The sequence below is a fragment of the Fistularia commersonii genome, chromosome 19, assembly GCF_037954325.1.
Source record: "Fistularia commersonii isolate RoL2024-O1a breed Wild chromosome 19, RoL_Fcom_v1.0, whole genome shotgun sequence".
NCBI classification, from domain to species: Eukaryota; Metazoa; Chordata; class Actinopteri; order Syngnathiformes; family Fistulariidae; genus Fistularia; species Fistularia commersonii.
The window spans coordinates 11051993-11066362 of NC_141302.1; the positions used below are offsets into that span (position 1 = coordinate 11051993).

Consider the following 14370-nt stretch of genomic DNA (forward strand, 5'->3'; position numbering starts at 1 on the left):
TAAAATTCATTGCGATGGAGAAGAAAATTCTGGAGAATAGTCAATAGTTTAGGGGGACTACTTTTCGTCAATCCAAACGGCTCTCTGGTTGGGAGAGGCGAACGCATCGCAGCGGATGTCCACCACACTTCTCTCTGGGTGTTGTCCGTCTCTCCGGCACACACACACACTCACACACACATACACACACACACACGGCTGCTTCCATCTATCCATGCTGCTCACTTCATTGTACTGACCGAGCTCATCAATTAGACAGGGATAAAGCCGCTTTGGATGCAGTAATTGTATTTCGGCTCTCGGAAGAGGACCCTTAAACGCTGACAGAGGCGCGGATAAGTTTTGAGTTCGGACCGGTGGCGAGGAACGGAACACGCAGGTACGGCGCGAATGTTATCTCGACTTTCAACTATTGACGTTACTAAATGTAACGCGAGGGTACTAGCCGCAAGCTAACCGGCTAACGTTAGCATCCCAACGTTCAACTAGGGGTCGACTTCCAATAGCGCTCCGTCGCGGGGGTTTGGGAGGGGGGGGGCAAGAGGTCGTTACGGTTTGCTCTCGCCCGGCGCCCAGAAACCGCTTCGGCCGTTGAAACCGCAACCGTTTGGTCTACAATTGTCCCGAGTGGAGTTCTTGAACCCGGAGAGCGAGTTTCTTACTCCTTTCTTAGTCCTTGCCTGCAGCAGCCGCAGCGTCTGGAGTAACAGCAACGTAAGCGAGGAGAAAACAAAAGGACTTTTGAGTCTGACACATCACACAGATCACTACTGGGGAAACTGTTGGAAATTATACTTTATCTTTTAAGAGTGGCTGCAGGAGTGGTGGTAGTGGTGGTGTGGGGGGAAATGCCCGCCTCCCCACGCGTCTGACTTTTAATATTGGACTAATTAACATAATGATTCCCCACTTAAAGAAAATAAAGGATCACAAAGGGTCACTTCGCGAAAGTCTTGATGTCTGTTTGGTTTCCCAGTGTGTCCCATCGGCCGACAAAAATAGAGAAATAATATAGAGGCTGATTAGTAACTGATCATTGTGTAAAATAGACATTTCGTTTTAAAAATGCGACCCAGAAACCCCAGCGAAGAGAGTTGGATCAGACTATGAATTAAAAATGCACACACAACGCCCAATGGATACATTAGAAAGCAGTATAACGGGGTTGCATTAATAACAGATAGCGTCGGAAGGGTTAAACCATGACCGACGTTATCTAATAATAGTGTTTTAGGAGCTAAAAAGTTGTTTCTTGTTGTAAGGGGTGAATATGGGTTACTAAGTGGATGATTGAAGAACAATTCCTGCAACAGCAGTGCCTGCCAAGTTGGATAAATAAGTGATGTGCCCGTATTTTGCATAATAGGCGTTTAAAGAATCGGCTGAGACCGAGGCTACCCCGGCGGCGTCAGAGGCTACCACCTCCTCCCGAACTCTTCCTCGGAAGTGAGTCGGGCGGCATCGAAGCCTGTGCGGCTCGTCCTCCTTTGTTTGCCACTTATCCGCTCTTTAACTGACGAGAAACCGCGAAGGATGGAAGCGACGCGCCGGAGGCTCGGACGGCGCCGGTTTGCGTAAAAAGTGCGTAAAAAGAGGGGTCGTCGGGTGGAGGGGGGGGTGTGCCGGTGACAGACAAAGACCCCCAGGGAGCCTCGGACACTCACATTGTCCGCCGGAATTGTTAGGAACGGTCGTGCCACTTGTGTGCGTGGGGGGTGGGGGGGGTGTCCCGTCGACACCCCCCCACCCCCCAGATCCCCCCCCCGCGGCCAAACGGGAGATCTGTAACGGGCGCAGCCGGCGGAGAGAAGTTGGAGGCGCCCGCCTGTCACAGCACATCCCTCCGCGTCACCGCTTTGTTCGAGAGGGGACTCTGGGAAAGTGAGTCAAGTCGCAGCCGGGACACGGCGGGTGTGCGCATGCGCCCCGCACAGGTGTCTTTGTTTGGGGACCGCGACGCCTCCGTGGAAGAGAAAGTGAGGGGTCCTTGTTCCTGCTGAGAGGAGCCCTGTGTCCTTGGCTGACCGTCTCGTCTTTTGTGCTGCTGTGGTACTCACTGACCGACTAGAGAGTACGTGTGTGTATGATAGAGTCTTGTCTGTATAATAACATAGCAAAAAAGTAAAAAAAAAAATGAAATGAGAGGCTAGGCGCTCCTGTCATCCAATGCCGCTTCATCCTGTGCGGGAGCCGAGGGGCAGGTCCTTTGCATTTTGTAAAAGACAGAAGCTGCCAAGTTCTCGAGAGAACCTTGATAGAATGGATGCTTTACCACTGGGGATTGTTGAGGCCATTGCCGTTATTGAATCTGTTTACCTGTTGAAGCCCCTATTGATCCCCGATTAGTTGCCGGAGTGGCAAAGAATAGGTCTGCACACGTTTTTGCCATCGGTGCAAGTGTGGGTTATCCCCTGACGGGACTTCTGAGGTCTGATAACGCTTATTGGATCGGCGACTCTGGTTTCCCCCGACGGAGTACATTTGTCATTGTGGTTAGTGTGCAATAAAAAAAAAGACTAAATAGTTTGAGTTCATACTACAGCAACGCTGTTCCTGTTAAAACAGGATTCCAAACAGTTCAAAATTTAAAACAGGTAAAAGCACTGAAGAGGGCACTGAAGAAAGAAGTTTAAGGAGTGCGGGTTTGCAAACAGCAAGGTGACAAAAATGATATATGGAACCGTACAAATACTTGATATGTGATCAGATACCACACAACATCCCATAATTCAGTCCAGATGGTAACTTTGGCCTTTCATTTTTCAATGACAAAATGCAAAGTAAGGCTGACCAGTTCTGGATTATTGGGACTGCACCAAACTGCAAAGAAACCCAATATATTGTGCTTTGGGAAGGATATTGCTTGAGACCAAGGTGAATACTACAGATGGAATAGAAGTGATGACAAAAGTGTATTTCGAGCATAATTGATTATCTTGTCCCAGCAGATACGTCAGTCGACGGACAGCTTTTAGAGAAACATACTGTGTTGGGAAGCAAGTCACCTGGAACCAGCCTGCTCGGAAGTCTTATATGACGGTTGTGCAATAAGTCCTTCCTTCAAGAGGGTCGCATCGTACTTTCTTTATTGAAATGGTGTTTATTCATTTCAATGCTCACCTTTTTTAATGCTGGACAGGGTCAGTGGGAGAAGTGGCTCCAACATTTCACAATTCAATTTTTAGGCAAATGAACAACAAAGCTGTTACTGCAGTCACAAAATCTGACATCATATTAAAGCACCATTGGAAACATTGATAATAATATTCCAATGTCTTCCTCCTTTAATGATTTTGGATTCATACTATAATGTTTGATGATGGTGGTGACATATTTGGAAGATCCCGAGTGATTATTTCCTGGGGGCAATGATCAAGATGTTGGAAGTGTTTGTGAGTTGGTGGTAAATACAAAATCTTGCAGTTTGAATGATAAAGGCTATTGAAGACAATAATTAGGGGGTGTGTTATGACATCTTTCTCACCTTATCTCTAACCGAGCCGCTACCAATGCAAGATTATTTTGGTCTGCAGGATGAGATGATGCCGGGATAATGAGTAGGTCAGGGAGTGTGTCTTCAAGTGTGAACGAGTTCTCCTACAGTAAACCTGTGTTTGAACTGAGCTCAGTGGAAAATAATAATGGGAATTCTTCCAAAGCAGCAGCATAATGAGCTAGTCTACTTTTTACTAGAGCGTATAGGGCTCATAAGGTTTCAAGTGAAACCTAATTGCAGTCAACTTATTATTGATAGTTTTCACCAATTTCATTCACAGTTGTATTTGAAATTCTGCTAGTTCCGAGGCTGACACAAGAGCAAATTGTTCACGGGTGCGGTTGCATGAGAAATCTTATATTCAATGTGTGTGTGTGTGTGTGTGTGTGTGTGTGTGTGTGTGTGTGTGTGTGTGTGTGTGTGTGTGTGTGTGTGTGTGTGTGTGTGTGTTTTAGCCATGCCCTCAGTGATGGAGCGCTCGGGGGCCGGGGTCCTGTCCAGGAGCAGAGCCAAGACTGTAACCAATGGCAACAGCCAACCACATTCTGAGGAAGAGAGCAGTGATGAAGAGCATGCTCATGGTATTCACACACAAACCAACATACACTTTCTTTAATGGGGAAATTAATGTATTTGTTTTGGCCAGACACTTTCACCTTCTATCTCAACTAACTGATCCTGACTGCTACCCTAACCTCAAAACTGAGTCTTTATCCTCAAACGTATAAACTCATGGACATTCAACACTTTGGCATCAAAATCTCCATCAGTCCCTACAAGTGCAGAGGACTTCGACACACAAACACTGTTCATTACTTAAAAGGACCTTACACTAATGCTTGGTACTGGACCAGAGGCCGTTTTCGGGACAGATTTGGCCCTAGCGAAGGGGGTGGGGGGGACGATTCAAGGCTGGTCTGAGCAGATTATTGCCAAAATGGCCCAGACGTGTGATGGCTTTATACAAATAACTTAATGTCACTGGCTGGAACAGAGATGCCTCGTAATAATGAGCAAAAACCTGCATCAGCCACAGAGAACATGATGACACCAACCGAATGTGCTTTGTTTCCCAACATGTTGGAGACACAGATGTTCATTTCATCCTGCCTCTCTGTTGTGCAAAAGTGTAAAAACCAAGCTAATCGCGTCTTCTTGGTCATGATTTTGTTCCTGATTTCACTACCACACATAGCGGTGGGAGCGGGGGAGGGCTCCTGCAAGATAAAAAGTGGACAGAAGGTTCACTCCAAAACCATGACTAGTTTAGTGCTGTTCTCTCGACTACATGTCCTCTAACCGCTCACCGATGATGATATTTTTTTCCAAATTAATTGTATTGTACCCCCTTCTGCAGGCTTGTCTTTAAACCAGGCCACACCCCCATATGTAATAGCTCCATATATCTGGGTTGGCTGCTCAGACATCCGACCTGCAAAGTGAACTCAGTGTACATGCACCAACTGTGTGGGGACTTCGCAGCAGCTGCTCTAGGAGCATTCATTGCACTGCTGCAGTGCTTCCTTATTTCCTGCATCACCCCCTCCCTTGTTCCTCCATCCCCTTCCCACACTCTTCCATCTTTGTCATCCTCTGCCCACATTCATGAGGTTCACTTTCAACAAGCCAACCTTATGAACAACCCATCATTTTCATCTCCATCTCTTTTCACTCCTCCAGTCGTCACTCCATGTTTTTCATCCATCTATCTGATTTTGTGTTTTAGCAAGTGTCTAACATGCCTCCTTTTTGCCATCCAATTTTCTGTTCTTTTGCTGTTCCACTTCCTGTCTCTCTCCACCCCATGTCTTACCATCTTCTCCAGTTTCTATCATCCTCCTCTCCTCCCTTCCTGTCCTCTGTCCCTGAGGAAACCGTAATCTGTCTCTCCCTCCTCCTCCTCCTCTTCCTCATTTGCCCTCCTCCTCATCTCATTCCTCCACTCTTCACTGTTTGCCGTCGTACCTTGTACACGCTTTTATCTTTCTGTCTTTTATATAGTAATTATTTAATGTCTGGCATCCGTGATTGCACTTCTTTCTGTCTGTTTGTGATGTAAAAAATGCTACCCTGATAAAGTCATCTGCATAATTATATGTAAACGCTATTTTTGTTGAATCTCTGTTTAAAAAAAAAAAAAAAAGTTACTGGTTGTTTGCTTTGATAATACGATTTATAATGTCCTGGATCGACCAAATTAAAAAATCCCTAAATGTTTACAACCAGGATACGAACCCCATGGAGGTTTTGTTCCCCGGCTCGTTTTATACAAATGACCAGGTACCGCCTGTGTTTCAGGAGAATGGCACTGTTTGGAGATTTTGCTGATGGATCAATAAACAGCAGTTGCCCGCAGAGGCAGGAAGAATATGTTTGATAGCAATTTAGTCAACAGTGTCAGCACTATGTTTCAGTGAAACCCCGTTGTTTGACATCAAGGACACATGTTTTTTTTTTTTAAACGACATAATCGCAAGTAGTAGTTGGCCAAAAAAAAAAAAAAAAATCCACAGTCTATAGGTTATAATCGACCAAGTAAGACAGTCAACGGTCATTGGCCTGTTAAATCCTTTGAATGCTACAACTGTGTGGCAATTAGCTAAACATCTGGTTACATTCTTTGACCTGGGCACGCTGCAGGCCGCCTCTCCCCCGGTCGACGGGAAGAGCAGATGATTGTCTACGTTGTTATACTGATCACATCTCATGGGTTGCCCTGTAACATCCGTGCCGAGAGGGTTCCTACCTATGCAAATATCAGCGTTAGTGAAACACTGTATTTGGCCGAGTTTCCCAAAACCATGTGCTGTGTTTCCGCATATAAAGGCTCTTGGTAGAAAAGTTGTTTACATATGAGGATAGTTCTGATCAATATGTGTAGACTATGAGTGGACCCGCAAAGGCGCCATGACACGACAAGATATTGCTGTGTGAGGAAAAACCCACTTAGTGTGCAGCACTTGTTTACCAATTGTTAATGGAAAAGGAGAAACTTCTGTCAATATCAACTATTTAGCATGATAATGCCTTTTTTTGTGAAAATGCTGATTATTTGTCTTTCCATATCTCACTATTGACGACGTTGTCCAAATCCTTACATCTATATTCGTCCATGCAGTTCTGCAGCTTGAAATAGTGACCCCACCCAGCCCCCTCCATCTATCCCTTTAGGAAATTAAAACCCTTGTTTGTCTTGTGTCTGTCTCCTCAGATAGCATGATCCGAGTGGGAGGAGACTATCAAGCCCAGATCCCGGAGTTCAAACCAGGTAAGCGGGTGGGGGTTGGGGGACAGAAAAGCGGAAGAGGTTGAATGCTGGAAAACCAAGGTCTCTGCTCTCGACATCAATATGATTGAGAAAAAGACACGGGGCAAACATTTCACTGCCCATGATCGTCATTGATGAGATGAGCAGGGCAGCAGAAATGAAAGGCAGGAGAGATTTTCTGGGAGGCCAGAATTCCCTGTCAAACTAAAGCTAGATGTTTCGTGATGAATAATTTGTGCTGATGCTGTGACCCCTTTTCACCGTGCTGACACATCTTCAGTTTGGTGTCAAGACATCGTTGAAAAAAGCCCTAAAATATTTAAACCCCTTTATTTTATTTATCACAACAGCTTTAATAAATACCTCCCAATAATTTCACTTTGAATATTCCTAGTTTGACATGGTATGTCAGATCAGAAACAGCCAGCTTGCCAGAAGCATTTTTTTTCTGTCCTCCCAGTAGTTTGGTTTTAAGAGGTATAAAGATTCTGAAGTGTGGTTTAGTTATAACTTTTCACTTTTCCTAACCTCACACTGTGCTGGGGCCTAGTTTGGGAATGGCTTTTTTCCCTTCTTCTTCCCCCTTGTTCTCCTTGTTCTCCTTTCGTTTTCTTGAAATTTCCCCAGTGTGGGACGATTAAAGGAATATTCAATTCAATCCAATCACAGCCTCTCCTGTTATCTCTTCCCTCAGACAGTCCTGCCCGCCACAGTGAGAAGGACCAGAGGAGCATGTTGGTCTGGTGTCCCAACAATCAACTCTCGGATGCAATGCGTAAGCCGCACGCACACACACTCACACACACAGACATAAACACCAGGTCGGCCAACGTGGCGGTTCGATTCTCGGTTTTTTGGTTCAGCCCGTCGACGCCCCATTTGCTCCCCATGGTCTGATTGGCGCCTTTGCATAGCAGCTCTGCCACCATCGGTGTGTGAGCACGTGTGTGTGTGAGCGTGTGAAATCTAGAGCAAAGTGCTTTAAAAGCACCTCTGTGAGTGGAGACCGTTTTCCATTTCCACACATCCAGCTCTCATCCTTGAACCTGAACTTCTCTCTCCCTTTTTCTTTTTGGTTCTTTCAATGGATCCGCCTGTCCTGCCCTCCCAGTGGATGAGTACATCTTGATGGCGAAAGAGAAACACGGATACAACATGGAGCAGGTACAGGAGGCGGCAGCTGGTATTGTTGTCCCGACACTTTCCCGATGTAGATATTAACACTTGAACTTCAGCCTCTTAGAGTCAGTTGGCCAAACCTAGAAAGAGCAGGAAAGATACAAGGACCGCGGCCTCATTAAACCGTCAAAATTATGTAAGAAATAATCGAAGTTGTGGAATCTGCCTGCTCCTTTTCAACCACCTCTAATTGAGCGGGGTGAACACAACTTTTTATGTTTTTTTCAATTAATTGTAGTATTACTTTTCCTCACCGGTTGCCATCATTCAAACCCATATTTGCTTACATCTAGGCTCTGGGGATGCTTTTGTGGCACAAACACGATGTGGAGCGTTCGCTGGCAGACCTGGCTAACTTCACTCCCTTCCCGGACGAATGGACCGTCGAGGACAAGGTGCTATTTGAGCAAGCCTTCAGCTTCCACGGCAAGAGCTTCCATCGCATTCAGCAGATGGTGAGGGGCGGGACGCACCCGAACACGCACATTATGGTTTACATGTTCAATAACAAGCACGAGACTGCTCTTGTGTTTCTGTGAAGCTTCCCGACAAACTGATCTCCAGTCTGGTGAAGTACTACTACAGCTGGAAGAAAACCAGAACCAGGACCTCGGTCATGGATCGACAGGCCAGGAGGTTAGTCAGCAAGAGAGAGAAAGATGACAGGTATGAAGAGACCCCAGCGGCAGATGGTGAACTTTGAAGGGAGGGAACACTTTAACCTGAACTGCTCTGGTTTCCACCTGCAGTAACGATGAGATTGAGGAGGGAGACCCAGGCAGTGATAGTGACTTTGAGCTGGACGCCAAGAAAGAGGTGAGCAAGATCAAACTCTGAAGGGGTGGTTTTCAATGAAAGGAGCATCTAATTATTGTTATACATGCGAAAAGAATGATGGCGTGTCTGGGTCCCGACAGGCCGTGAAGCAGAACCCGAGCAGCACTAGCTCTGACAAGGTGACCCCCGGTCGCTCGGGGCCGGTGAAGAAGGAAAATATCGGCGCTCAGTACCGCCACCACCCGCTCCGCGCACGCCGCCGACCCCCCAAAGGCATGCACCTCGACCAGGGCGACATCACATCCCTGTCTGCCTCTCACGATTCCGGAGTGCTGACGATAAGGCAGCTGGACACACAGCTGGTGTCACTCAAGCGGCAGGTACCGTCCCCCCCCCCCCTCCCTCCCTGCAGCTAGGAGCATCTTCCCTCCCCAGAACATGCACATCCTGGGACTGTGTGTTTTGAGGCGCTCAGCCGCTCCCCGATCATTAGGTCAACCCGACTGACTGCGTCCTGCAGAGGGCCAGTGTGACCAGCCGCTCAGTAAACACTCCGCCCTCCTCCCATCTCTCTCAGGTCCAGAGTCTGAAGCAGAATAACAGTAGTGTGAAACATGGCCTGAACGAAGGTGTCGACACTCTGAGACCCACCGAGGTAACTTTGTTGCTCTTTTGTGCGCGACCTCCATCCTTTCCTCCTAGATCTCACTTCTTCACTACCCTGACTTCATCCCATCTTTCTCTGGACTGTATTTTCTATTCGGTGTCATATCCAAAGAGGTCATCAACAATGCTTTGAGTGTGTGAACTCGTACTTTCATCGACGTTAATTTTTGCAGTTATTAGCCAACGTATTTTTGCTATCGTCTGAATGTTACATTTCATTCCTTTTCACGAAAAGTGCTCCTTGTTATTCAGATCAAATGAAATGATTGACATATCAGGTGCCGCAGGAAAGGTGTGCGTGCGTGTTTTGTCTGGCCACAAACCTAAAGGGTGAGCTGACAAGGCTATTGACAGGCAGAAGCCACCTCAACAGACAATCACAGCTCATTTTATTTCTCTATTAGCCAGCGAGAAAGAAATATCGAGCTTCATCCAATATTAAAAATATTCACATTGAAACTCTGACAGTGAAAACATGTAGCTACATGTAGACCTAATGAATCAAGAGACCAAAAAAAAAAAAAAACAGCAACCACAACAGGCCTGAGAGCACCCTCGGGAAGCAATGGGTTGAAGCTGTTTCCAGCCAGATGACGCCGGAAACCGAGCGAGGAAACTCAGCTGCATCATCCTGCATCCCGTTGCAGTGTGGACGGCATCAGGCCCGCAGGACGGCTTTCCAACTGAAAGCGCGTGTCCGTGTTGCTGCGGCAGGAGTGTGTGCGCAAGGCCAAGCGTTGCAAAGGCATTCGGGCTAAGTGTTAGAGTTCAGCGCTTCTTAAAATACTTCTCCCGAGGTTGACGGTTCTGCGCATTGTCACTGTCACCTTTCTCACCCCCCTTCCTCTTTTCTTCCCACATAACTCTCACTAATCCCCCTCCTTCAGCCCGCCCCCAAGATGAACTCCCGCTGGACCACAGAGGAGCAGCTCCTCGCTGTGCAGGGTGAGCGACATCTTTATCCCTCCTCCCTCCCGCTCTGCCTCCTCCCATCCCCGCCCCCACCTCTGCTCTCCCCTGCAGGGCTGTCGGCGGAGCAGGATGCTCCAACGCCATTTTACTGGCCAGATACTTTAAATGAATGGCTGACGAGTGAGTGAGTGAGAATGTGATGGAGGTCCGAAGATGTAGCGCGTCTTTTAAAAAGTCCAGCTCCCAGAGCCTTCCTCACAGGATGCAGCAGAAACCAGATATCAAATGGGCTGGAAAACCAGCGAAAGAAAAGCTGTTTTTTTCTTATCTAATCAAGGAAAATTTCCCCGTCAAGGAGGCATTTAGTTCCTGTTGCTAAGGATGCAGATGTCCTGTTATGACCAACACATTTTGCTGTAATTTCAGTTTCAATCTTTTCGCGGGTCAGCTGGTGTTATCAAGTGTCACACGCATGAAAGGCGCTTCTCCGATTGACCAAAAACAGAGATGGTTTAAGAGCTCTTGGAGTGACGCTGCTCACCGGGGTCACTCCGGCGTGATCCGTGTGCTGTCCTCAGAGCGACTCTAAAAACTCGTTTGCCAGTTTAAATCAGGGCAAGCCCACCGAGCACCGACTCCCCAACTTCTGAAGGTCATCTGACCGTGGAGACTAACCGCATCGTGTTCTTCGCCCGCAGCTATCCGACGCTACGGGAAAGACTTCGCTGCCATCGCTGAGGTGATCGGGACCAAGACACCTGCACAAGTAAAGAGTGTGTGTGTGTGTGCGTGTGCGTGTGCGTGTTAGACCTCTGTGTGACCTTTACCCTCTCAGCGGCTCATTTCTCAGATTCCGTGTTGAACGACTTACCGTACGTCACTCTACAACCTCTCTTTCTCCAGCTCTCACATCTGTCCTGGAAAACAATACAACACTGTCTTTTCTAGCCCCCCCACAATCACACACACACACACACGACTACTTTATCCCACCGCTGACACACAAACTGAACGGAAAACCAAACCCCTCTCTCTCTCCCCCCCCGCCCGGTGCAGGTGAGCTCCTTCTTCGTGAGCTACCGCCGCAGGTTCAATCTGGACGAGATCCTGCGGGAGTGGGCGGCAGAGCAGGTGGCGTGCAGCCGCGACCAGAGGGACCCCAGGAGGAGCGAGGAGGTGACAGCCGCTGCCGAGGGAGGCGCTGAGGAAGACGAGGTGATCCTCCGCGGGGGGGTGCGCGTGTAGATCGGCGGGACCTCGGCAGCGGAGGGATGCCGAAAATGAATCCCAGCGGTCTCATGTATTGCGTCGGTGTGATGAAGCGGCAGAGTCTTCCTCTCCTAAATGGAGACAAATAAATGGCTGCCACCAGTGTCAGAATGTGTGTTGGTTAAACCGGTTCTGTCCCGGTTCCCTCACACCTGCCGGGGCTCGTCTAAAGGCAGCCAGCTGGTCTTGTTTCCCCCCCTGTTGCCAGGTAACCAGGTTAACAAGGCGCTAACCAACACGCCGCCAATTAGAACGTGTCAGTGACCTGATGGGTGGTTGAACCGGTCGGAGCCGGTTGCCGCGGAGGTCCAAACTCAACTGGAAGGGAGCCTCGCTTCCAAGGTTATCCACGTGTTCGATGACATCCCGGCTCATTTGCATGAAGTTGAGCGCCGCTCCGTCACGGCGTGACCGGCGCTCTTCACCAAATCCGCCGCTGTGAAACTGAAGATCCTGAGAGTCGATGGCTTGCCTTTGTTTGCCGCCGTTCGTGACGTGACCCAGGAGTGATCCAGGTGACTGGAGCAGATGAAATCTTCACATCCTCTTCGTCTTTCTCCCCCCCCCGCCCCCCTCCCCTTCAGGTCAAAATGGAGGACTCCCCTTCAGACGCTGCAGGCAGCTCCTCTCCCCCCTCCTCCACCCAGACTCCCTCCTCCCTCTCCCAGCCGCCGCCGCTGCTGCGCCCAGCGCCTCCCTCGGCCCCTCCCAGCCTGCTCCGCCAACCTCCCCCGCTGCAGACTCGCCCACTCCAGAATCGGACGCCCCACAATCACCCCCCTCCCCCGCTCATCCGGCCCGCCGTGACCTCCTCCTCCTCCTCCTCCTCCTCGGGAGGCAGCCTTCGAGCTTCCCCTCCTAGCTCCTCCTCCACCACCTCGCAGATGCCGCCGTCATTGGTGGGGCTCAAAGTAGAGCAGCCCACCCCGCACTGATACGCGCACACAGGTTTACATGCACACACACGCTTGCACACACACACACACACACACACACAAAAAAGCTTTCCCGGGACCATCACACATCACTCGACCTGTCCTGATCCCTCAACACACTCAGGTCCCGACCCTCAACAGTGACTTCACAGCTCCCAAAATATGTCAGGAAGAGTGTTTCACTCAAATATAGCTGTAGTCACACCTACCTCCAGAGACACGCACACACACACACGCACACACACACACACAGACACTACAAATAGTTAAGAACTTAAAACCAACACTAGCTGCACACACCCTCCCCAACAAACAAAAAAACAAACAAAAAGACACTGGATTTTCTGGCTGTTGAGGAACACTACAACCACAGAGAGCAGACCCACCTGCTCGTCTCCATAGCAACTGCTGAACATCTGGACTGCGGGAGGAATGTGGTGAAACACGCTCGCCCTGTGTATTTATGCTGTAGTTCCGCAGGGCAGGTACGGAGTCATCCAGACAGCCTGCAGAAAAATAAAGGAATGGAAGAAGAGACAGATGGAGGAGCTGCGAGCGGAGAGGCCGCTTCCTCATCCGCAGCTACGCTTTAGACCGGACACATGAAGAGCAGCCGGCCGCTGCTTTTGGCAGAGCGAGCGGCGAAGCTCGCTGCGGTTTTATTCGTTGAGGCCAAGGCCTCAGAACATGGACAAAAAATGGAATTAAAAGGAAAAGGGCAAGATTTTTACCCCCCCCCCTCTCCTGTCATAGCCATGTGTTCTAGTATAAATTGAAGTGGAGATTTCGTTTGGACTGGCCCCACGGAGGCCAGCTCTAGGGTAGGCAGGTAGCCGTAGTTTAGATTCTGTGTTCCTTCAGAGAAGAGGGGCCTTTTTAAAACCAATAACTGGACTGTTTTTTGTCTGTAGTCTGCTGAAGCGCCGCGGCCGGACGCCGACGCTGAAGCGGGGAGAATCTCCACAGAGCGGCTCAACCAAACTTTTTAAAACATGATTTTGCATAGTGAAAATATGACTCATGACTTTTTTTTTTTTTTTGCCAAAGTCATTGTTGCTTTAAAAGCACAGTTTCCACTGTTCCACACACTTCTGATGCAGGAAACTAAAAATAAGCTGTTTTCAGGTTATTTGTAGTAAATCTGAAGTGTTTCATTTGCCGGCATGTCAGTCGTTTTAAATATGTGACAGTGAGTTAAACTGAGAATCAGCCAGAGGAAGGGGTGAGAGGTTTTTTTTTGTTTTTTTTTTAAAAAAGGCGGTGGGGGAATCTGTATCTTTTTACCACATGAAATGCTGCATCAAGCCTCTAGGAGCAGGTTCCCTTCAGTTTTCAAATAAAAATCACTCCACCTCATGAACGCTTTGCTCTGCCGGACACTCGTTGCCTCAGGAGGGGGCAGATGCAGGATCAGTGCTTTGAACGGAGGTGACGTCAGCACTTCGCGGCAGCCTGCCTTTTTGACTTTGCTTGGACTTTTGTTTTTGTTTGGAGAATGTATTCCTCCAAAACCTGCTCGTGTGTCCTGTATGTGAGAAGTTGTTTACATTGTGGAAAGTTGTTTTTCTTTGAATTTTTTTTTTTTTTTTAGAATAAAGACATGACCAAATAGCATCTTACTTATTCAATAGGGAGTATGGATCTTTTCATTTCAGAGCCCAGGATGTGAGACTTGAGTAGCTATGAAATATTGAGCAGAGCGACAGACAAGAAGCCCCCCTCACCGAGCATCAGCTGCTCCCGTACGTAGAGAGGTTTGAAAACACCATCTGGTGAATCCCAACAGTTAGGATCACCTGCAGACCCCACATTCGACCAACTTGACTATGAACTGAGAACAAGACCTTCTTACCTGGGACCCGAGGAGA

At 48.4% G+C, this 14370-nt stretch overlaps 1 protein-coding gene across 2 annotated transcripts; it reads left to right on the forward strand.

The window, feature by feature from the left end:
• Window positions 1-228: 228 nt before the first annotated feature.
• Window positions 229-14111, forward strand: rcor2 (REST corepressor 2). 2 transcript variants are annotated; one of them, XM_086165226.1, is made up of 14 exons: window positions 229-379; window positions 3952-4077; window positions 6708-6764; window positions 7459-7539; window positions 7876-7928; window positions 8237-8398; window positions 8485-8609; window positions 8693-8759; window positions 8834-9100; window positions 9298-9375; window positions 10274-10331; window positions 10997-11064; window positions 11355-11513; window positions 12152-14111. In XM_086165226.1, exons 2-14 carry the CDS (start codon window positions 3954-3956, stop codon window positions 12500-12502), a joined length of 1650 nt encoding a protein of 549 aa, XP_086021352.1. In that variant the 5' UTR covers window positions 229-379; window positions 3952-3953; the 3' UTR covers window positions 12503-14111. The 2 variants fall into 2 exon arrangements, with proteins under 2 accessions (XP_086021352.1, XP_086021354.1); XM_086165228.1 differs by having other exon boundaries at window positions 8861-9100.
• Window positions 14112-14370: the final 259 nt, after the last annotated feature.

Bases quoted from the DNA above. Each gene is read 5' to 3' on its own strand.
- rcor2 (XM_086165226.1), top strand. From the start codon at position 3,954: ATGCCCTCAGTGATGGAGCGCTCGGGGGCCGGGGTCCTGTCCAGGAGC. The intron at 6,765-7,458 runs GTAAGCGGGTGG...CTCTTCCCTCAG, and splicing joins GATCCCGGAGTTCAAACCAG to ACAGTCCTGCCCGCCACAGT. The intron at 8,610-8,692 runs GTATGAAGAGAC...TTCCACCTGCAG, and splicing joins AAGAGAGAGAAAGATGACAG to TAACGATGAGATTGAGGAGG.